Source organism: Sander lucioperca, chromosome 14 (assembly GCF_008315115.2).
Source record: "Sander lucioperca isolate FBNREF2018 chromosome 14, SLUC_FBN_1.2, whole genome shotgun sequence".
Lineage (NCBI taxonomy): Eukaryota > Metazoa > Chordata > Actinopteri > Perciformes > Percidae > Sander > Sander lucioperca.
Genome location: NC_050186.1, coordinates 7,488,584 through 7,497,052, shown reverse-complemented (window position 1 = coordinate 7,497,052; position 8,469 = coordinate 7,488,584). Strand labels below are relative to the sequence as shown.

General features: G+C 44.5%; 1 protein-coding gene across 2 annotated transcripts; it reads left to right on the top strand.

Annotated features, from left to right (window-relative positions):
• Positions 1–452: 452 nt before the first annotated feature.
• psmb7 (proteasome 20S subunit beta 7) lies at positions 453–7,467 on the top strand. Of its 2 annotated transcripts, XM_031282478.2 has the most exons (9): positions 453–703; positions 1,567–1,660; positions 2,658–2,755; positions 2,992–3,132; positions 4,831–4,946; positions 5,888–5,946; positions 6,024–6,175; positions 7,042–7,068; positions 7,257–7,467. In XM_031282478.2, the coding sequence occupies exons 1-9, from the start codon at positions 642–644 to the stop codon at positions 7,366–7,368; spliced, it is 861 nt and encodes a 286-aa protein (XP_031138338.1). In that variant the 5' UTR covers positions 453–641; the 3' UTR covers positions 7,369–7,467. The 2 variants fall into 2 exon arrangements, with proteins under 2 accessions (XP_031138338.1, XP_031138344.1); XM_031282484.2 differs by lacking the exon at positions 7,042–7,068.
• The last annotated feature ends 1,002 nt before the right edge of the window (positions 7,468–8,469 follow it).

Below are 8,469 nucleotides of genomic sequence, written 5' to 3'. Positions count from 1 at the left end.
ACCAGGTCTGTATTTGTTGCGGAACGGCTGCGGCCATGACTGACAGCTGAAGTCACGAGGACCCACGAGCTCTTGCGAATTCACATATGATCGTGCGATATAACAGGATGTAGTTTCTATATTTAGAAGCACAAAACCAACAACAGTTTGTTTCAGGCCTGTGTCTGCCCATTATGAGCTCTGCCTATCTGCTCCGGAGGGCTGGGACCGCCGGAGTCGGAACGCAGCCGTTCTGCAGTTAGTGGAAATACAGTCTATGGGAAATACACACATTGACTTTAATGGAAACCTAATGACTCCACCGCCGCTCCGGAGCGGATCCACAGCCGTTCCGCAGTTGGTGGAAATTGGGGGTTAGGACCAGTGTTAATCAGGATCAATGATGGGCTTGATAGTGGGGTCACCATAGAGGGGGGAAATATTTCTTCTTTTTTAAATCACCGGTCTAATTAAAAAGTTGTAATGGGACGGAATAAACTGACAGTTAATACCAGTAGGAGGCAGTAATACAACATATGGGATGCCAACAGCCGTAAACCCCTAAAGAAGAAGAAGAAGAAGGAGGAGGAGGAGAAGAAGAAGAAGAAGAAGAGGAGCCGTTGCCTCTACTTCCCGGAAACACACAGATTTTATTCACCAAGATGGCGACGTTAGTAATGAGCCAGGCGCCGGTCGGGGGTTTCAGTTTCGAAAACTGCAAGAGGTAAGCGCTTCTCAGTGGATGAAAATGTGATTCCAGTAAGTGTATGACTGAGTTTAACAAGCTGCCGCTGTCTGTGTTGAGATGCTGTGTAGAGTAGACATGTTTGATAGGGTTCTCTCAGTGATGCTAGCTCATGTTAACGTCCACACAGTGACTCAGCTTTTCCCCCGCTAACGTTAACGTTCTCCTGTCTCCGTCCTTCCCTTACGTTTTAACAGTAGAAGTCACATGTGTTTTAATTATGAAGAAAAACAATAGTTGTTTTCTATCGTAGCTACATAAGGTCAGGAACGTTACAGGGTTACGTAACGATGGAGTGTAACGTTACCGTTACCGTTGAGTCTATAAAGCAGCATCACCGCGTTGACATGCTGCCAGTTGACTGGAGCGGAGCCCCGGACTGTTTGTATGCTGTACCAAGCGATGCTAGAGCACGGTAAGGCTTAATACAGCATGCAGTCAGTCAGCTCACAGAGCTTACGACTTAGCTACGTATTTAGAGTCTTTAAGGCGGAGAGAGTGCTGATGGTAAATGTTGTCTGTTACAGAATTTACTTTTGGTAATGTGACCTTTTCGCTAAAATGCTGAGATGTATCATAAAACTCTGTTGTTGTTGTTGTTGTTGTTGTTGTTGTTGTTCTGGTGACATCATACGAACCAAACGGCACGTATTTGTTTATAATTATGAAAAATGCCCAGAAATGTTACAACAAATATATTTGGCAAATTCTTTTCCCAAAAAGGAGGGCACCCTTTATACTACAGACATCTGACTGGGCCTCAGGTTATTAACACAGCTCGGTAGGGTTGGTTTTACAGCGATACAGTTATAGGTGCTTTATTATATGAAATGTATTTTCAGAAATGCCGTCTTGGAAGGCGAGGCTAACAAAGTGGGATGCAGCATGCCTGCTGCTCGGAAAACAGGAACCACCATCTGTGGTGTGGTATTCAAGGTGAGTGACTTGAGAGAGATTCTGAACCAGTGCTGGCGCCTTCTGAACATAGAGAGGAGCAGGTGTTCCTGTCTAGTTGACATTCTGGTGGATTGTCGATTAGCCCATGGTGCAAATGAATATTCAAACCCTTTAAATGAAATCTAGACTACTGTGTGTTTACACCATGTGTGTCAAACTTAAGACCCGCCGACCAAACCCGGCCCCTCGCAGGTTTGTAATCCGGCCCGCATATCAATTTAGGTTTACATTCAATTTAATCTAGTTGTGCGCCAAACCCAAAAAGACAGGAAAGTGTTTTTCAAACTGCAGTTACATGACACTCGGAGCAGAATTAGGCAGATTTGGCGACTTTGAGACTCAAGCATAGAGTTTTCATATTCCGCCTGTGAAACAGGTTGCTGGGAGTCGGTTGTGTGGTAGCCTGCTTTTAAAAATGTAATCCATGTTTTGCCTGATTTGCTAAGTAACTTTTTTGCTGACTTTTGTAGGGCTTTTATGTCAACAAAAATGCGACAAAAGTCGGGGGGGGGGACGGCAAAAGTGTCGGAGAAAGCAACAAAAATTACAACAAATGCGACAAAAAAAGCAACCTGCAGTAATACAGTCAAAGATATTTGACTTCTCTCAATAAAACATCTCAAACTCTGGATGTGGTTTTAATTGTCCAGCTTGACCCTTAGTGAAAATGAGTTTGACACTGGCCAGCATAATGGTGATACTGTCATTTCTTATCCAACAACTCCTTCATCAGTCTGTTCACTAAAATACTCCTGAAACAGCTGGCTGTGTTTGTATGCATTGTATGGTCTCTCCTGATGCATGTTGTGGTTCCCTGTACCAGCAGACATTTTGACTTGCCATAGCATGAAAGGCACAGCCGGTCGATGTAGGTTAAAAGAATCCTTGTTTTCCTTGCTGAGAAGAGTAATGCTGCATGCTTTAGTGGAGTGTGGGTGTACTGACTCTGAATGGTTATGTGTGTCTCCCTGGGAAGGATGGCGTGGTCCTCGGAGCCGACACCAGAGCCACCGAGGGCATGATAGTGGCAGACAAAAACTGCTCCAAGATCCACTACATCTCTCCCAACATCTAGTAAGTGACAGGAACCTGACAGTGTGTTCAAATGAGCAGAGATGATATGTCTTATAGATTTAGAGTAGAGTCTACATGAGCTCCGTGCACCATGGTGGGTGGTAAAACCTGTTTTTGACTTACCTATTGCTACACACTACCAGGCTTTGAGAGAGATGTGGTTTGTAGAGTTGTATAGTTCTGGAGCTTGATGTGTTGAAGCTGACAGATTGCTGTGTCACTGTGTTGTTGTCCAGCTGTTGTGGAGCAGGAACAGCTGCAGACACAGAGATGACCACTCAGATCATCTCGTCCAACCTGGAGCTGCACGCGCTCTCCACAGGCAGGCTGCCACGCGTGGCCACCGCCAACCGCATGCTCAAACAGATGCTCTTCAGGTACACGCCGATTTTATTTATATATATATATATATACACATACACACACACACACACACACACACACACACACACACAGAGGGATGCAAAAACTAGTATTGCCATATAATATCCAAAAATCGTTCTCATATAAACTCTGGACGATGTCTGATGAATCAGGTCCTGGCGTAGAGTTTCTCTTCCTCACATGTAGCAGACGGCAGCAGATAATCTGTGTCAGAGCATTCTAGGGGTGCAAGATATATCGACTCAATATTGTTATCGCGATATTATACCAAAAGTCTCGCGATAATTATGCGATATTTTGTTTTATTTGTTTGCGTTGCATCCCGCCTGACATGTACCCAAAGAGTATAGAAGTAACAAGAAACTCAGCAGAAGGTTGTGTTGCATTCAGTCCAAGATGGCGGAGCTGCACTCAGTAGAATGATCCATTGCAAGCTGCAGCACAACGTTCTATTGAGTTTCACCTCTTGTTACGTCTCTACTCTTTGATGCACCTCTCAAAAAATACACTTCACTTGGTAGCATTGCATTTCCCCCCCAACTCATCTCCTGGTTCTCCTCCTCCATCAACAACATGAAATCAAGGAGAGGGTTAACTTCTCCTGCTCCAGATCTCACCGTGGTCAGAAAGAACAGGGGAGACACTTTGTTTCTCTCACTAAGACTCTAGAGTCACTACTCACTCTGAAGATAATCACCATCACTCTCTACACACACTACCCACGCACACACAGACACATGCCGGCTCGACGCACACACCACAGCACATATAAACACCAGCTGTGTGGAGCCTCCGCAGAACCATAAATCAGTGAAGAAATAGACAGAGACAACACAAGGAAGCGAAAGAAAAGAAAGGAGCTAAAGAGAGCGAAGGGAGCCAGTGGAGCAAAAAGAACGCAAAAGTAAGAACATGAGTGTTGCTGTCAATCTTTATTTATATTCAGCAAATCATTGCGGGGCGGCCCTATTTTACAATGACATTGAGACAAATTACAGAGACAAAAACATCAACACAGAAAAGAAGTGACTCCTTCAGAAGAAAAATACAAAACACTAAAATATTCTGAAATGGAAAAATGATTTGATAAATAAAGATAAGGATGCAAAAGACAGTACTCTAATGTAAAGCAATCACAAGTAGAAGTTTGCAGGTTTAAAACTAGATTTCTAAAAGTGAGTTGATTTAAAGGAGTCTGACTCTGATTCCACCACGGTCACAGAGCTGCTGAACTAATCTGGAGCCAGTCTCTCGTTGGTCATTGGATCGGTCTGGCCCTTACTGACAGAATCTTTGTGTAAATCACCCTTCTTCTCTCTTGGACGTTTGTTTTCTTTGGTTTTGGCACCAGCCGGCAGATTGTAATTCTGGACCGACACAGGTGTGATCCAGCTGGGTGTCTGCCTGCCAGACTCTGGAGGACGGTCCTCATCGATGTAGAGACATGTGTCACGTAGCTCTCCGATGTGGGCGCGCCGTCCAGCTGAGAGACATGACTTGCTAGTGCAAAATTAGCAGTTCAGTTGAGAAATAGATATATCGTCTATTTGGCTTAGTATTTAATAACTAATATTCTTTTTTAACTGATAGTAATAGTTAATCATAACATCCCTACCAGCAGTTTTTTGATGTATACAGAAAAAGCACATTTTAATATTTTGTCCAGTAAAAAAAAGTGTGTGTGTGTTCAGGTACCAAGGCTACATCGGGGCTGCTCTGGTCCTGGGGGGAGTGGACTGTAACGGTCCTCACCTGTACAGCATCTACCCGCACGGCTCCACTGACAAGCTGCCCTACGTCACCATGGGTCAGTCTCACACACACACACACACACACACACACACACACACACACACACACAGAGAGCTACGACACCATGGGTCAGTCTCTCACACACTCACTCACTCACTCCTACGTCACCATGGGTCAGACACACACACACACACACACACACTCAGAGCTACGTCACCATGGGTCAGTCTCACACACACACACACACACACACACACACTCAGAGCTACGTCACCATGGGTCGGTCTCTCTCACACACACACACACACACACACACACACACACACTAAGAGCTACGTCACCATGGGTCAGTCTCTCACACACACACACACACTCACTCACTCATTCACTCACTCACACACTCACTCACTCACTCATTCACTCCTACGTCACCATGGGTCAGTCACACACACACACACACACACACACACACACTCTCACTCACTCCTACGTCACCATGGGTCAGTCTCTCTCTCACACACTCACTCACTCACTCACTCACTCACTCAGAGCTACGTCACCATGGGTCAGATACACACACTTTCTACACTCAGGGCACACACGCTCACCTCCATGGGGTTATGTTAATGGACCTAAACCTCTTGACATTTCTCTACAGTGATGTAAAGAGCCATAGTCAGATTTGTGATGAGTTAATCTATTTTATTGAATGAAGAACTGAAGAGGAACAGAAGCGTTTAGTGGTAGAGAAGGGTTAGTGTATTACCAGAACAAAGATTCCCTTTGACTTTCTTTTGTTGTTGCTATCTGTTATTCTAAAAGCACACACTTGTTTTTGGGTGAATGACTCCGTTGCCCCAATACCCACCCAGCCCCTCCAGAAGCACACCTACACCTGGTTTGTTGATCCTAAATGTGTAGCAGTTAAAGGGGGGGACAGTGTGTTGTGACAGAGCTGAGACCTGGCTCACATCGGGCTGCTTCTCTTTCCTCAAGGTTCTGGCTCCCTGGCTGCCATGGCGGTGTTCGAGGACCGCTACAAGCCTGACATGGAGGTGAGTACACCACCCACATGGGAACAGTGGTGAGTTCCTGTCGGAGAGTGCTGGTCCTCACGCTGGTTTGTTCCCAGGAGGAGGAGGCCAAGCAGCTGGTGCGAGACGCCATCGCTGCAGGAATCTTCAACGACCTGGGCTCTGGCAGCAACATCGACCTGAGCGTCATCACCAAAGGCAAGGTGGACTACATCCGGCCCCACGATGAGGCCAACAAGAAGGGCGTCAGGTGAGAACTAGACCACTTCTGTTTGTCTTTCCTTCATCTTCGATTAATGTCCCCCACATCATGTTCCTAATGTGCAAACACCTGGGGTAGTTCCAGACACAGTTTCACAACAGTGTCATTAAGGCGAATATCTGTTTGATCTATATTTTATGATTTTATAATGCCACGATAGTCTGCATCCACACATTGGATTTACTCGTTGCCATGGTGAATTGTTGTCCCAGAGCTCCGTTGATGATGGGTTTTTATGTCACCGTGACTGAACTAACAGGCTCCGAGTGAGTTAAAGCTGCTTCCTGGAACAAAGGCTCTGATGTAGTCATCTGTTCATAATGAGCACAGGGTTTCAAAATCTATTCATTTTCTCACGTCAATGTAACGCTTTCACAGCGCTTTACAAGTTGTTTATTTTTTATTCTGGCGTGTTGTAGTTCTTTCTGTCGCTAGTCCAAATATCATTTTGCTGTATTACGACTACAAATGAGACCAACATGCTACTTATACCGCAGTGTATCTAGAGACCAGTCCTGTTATACCAGTGAGGAAATCTGAGAACTGTTTGAGACGATGTTTCCTCTCTGACATCTGACTTTGTTTTTGATGTAGTCATATAGGTCTTAAATTTCATTCATAATGGTCTTCAAAGTCTTAAATTTCACTTGGTGAAACCCTGGAGCAAAGCTGCAGCTGCAGCTTCACACGGGACACTCAGTTTAAATATGTTAGGAGAGCTTGGTCAGATTGGGACACCCCTGCTCTAACACAATGCATCATTCCAGAGCATGTTGGGACAATGTAACCCTGATGTTAAATCATCTGGTGAACTGCTGTATGACTTGTTGTCTTGTTGCTTGTTCTGCTTTAAGAGTAAATGAGCTTGAAGCCATGCAGCTGTGAGTACCGATGGAAAGTGTTGTGTGCACGCTCTTAACACCGATCTGAATTTACTACTAACCAACTTATTTAATCTCTCCACTTGGCTTTTCGTGACTAGCGTGCATGCTTTGCTGTGTCTGAGGTGTGATGCTGTGCTGTGAACTCTCTGATGTGTTGAAGTGAAACCATTCTTCCATGTGTGTAGAACTGGGGACTACAAGTACAAAAGAGGAACCACCGGTGTGTTGACGAAGCTGGTGACCCCGCTGAACCTGGAGCTGGTGGAGGAAACTGTCCACACTATGGATACCTCCTAAATACATTGGAATGTCTTTGTTGTTGTAACTCATTATACCCCTCAGAATTCCTAAAATGGTATGTTTTTCCATGATTTACAATAAAAGTGTTTGAGTTGATTCCTGTTTTGTTCATGGCTATCTTAAAGAGGTTGAGTCCGTTAATTAGTCAGACACCTATCTGGCAGGGTCACTAGGAGTGAGAGAGAGAGAGAGAGAGAGACCAGAGGCCTGTACTATGAGTCCAGATCAACATACTCTGGATTTCTTTCAGTTACCCGGCTTCACCTAACCTAACAACCGCGGTCCTGCATAAGCTGTGTCACGACGGTGGTTAACTGCTAGTTCAATCAACTCAGGGTTTCCCAATCCAGCGGCGCGCGCGTTCACATAAAAGAGGCGGTGTTTGCACAGCATGACCAATCACAAACATCTACCACAGCTGCATATTTTACATAAGAGCACATTATAATTCTACATAAATATGAAGAACACAGACAGATTTACAGGCAAAACGCAATACAGTCGCTGCTTCCTGAAACAGGAAGGAAAGCTGGCAAAAAAAATAAATGCGTAAATCATAACGCTTATCAATATCACTTCTCCATCAATCAGGACCAAGATCTGACCATAATTACACCTGTGCTGTTGTTGCTTTAACCTTTTATTTCAGTTCCAACCCTGGCAGTGGAAGATGCCGATAGCCTATATGTAATTCCCTCCCATTACAATCTATAGATTTCATAAAAATACCCATCAGTAATCAGTAAATATGGCATGTGTGTGAAGTACTGGAAGTAGCGTTGCATACATACAGTACCTCCAGAGTCCCGTTGCAGATTCTGGACTCTAATGGCACCTTGTACAGGTGTCTCATCGTCACTAGGAGCCGTTGGAGGATGTGTTGGATGGTCGCCAGGCCTACAGCATTAATGTTGTTGAATTTAGATATTTTCAAGATATCTTTTATTTCTCGAATCCTAATTGCATTGTTGGCCAAAACCATATTTAAAAATTGCAGTCTCTTGTACATGTGTGCATCCTGCATCCACCATGATATATTTGCCTTTCCACTCTGTAGACAAGTCAAAAATTGTGTGTGTGTGCAGTATAGTTACTGTA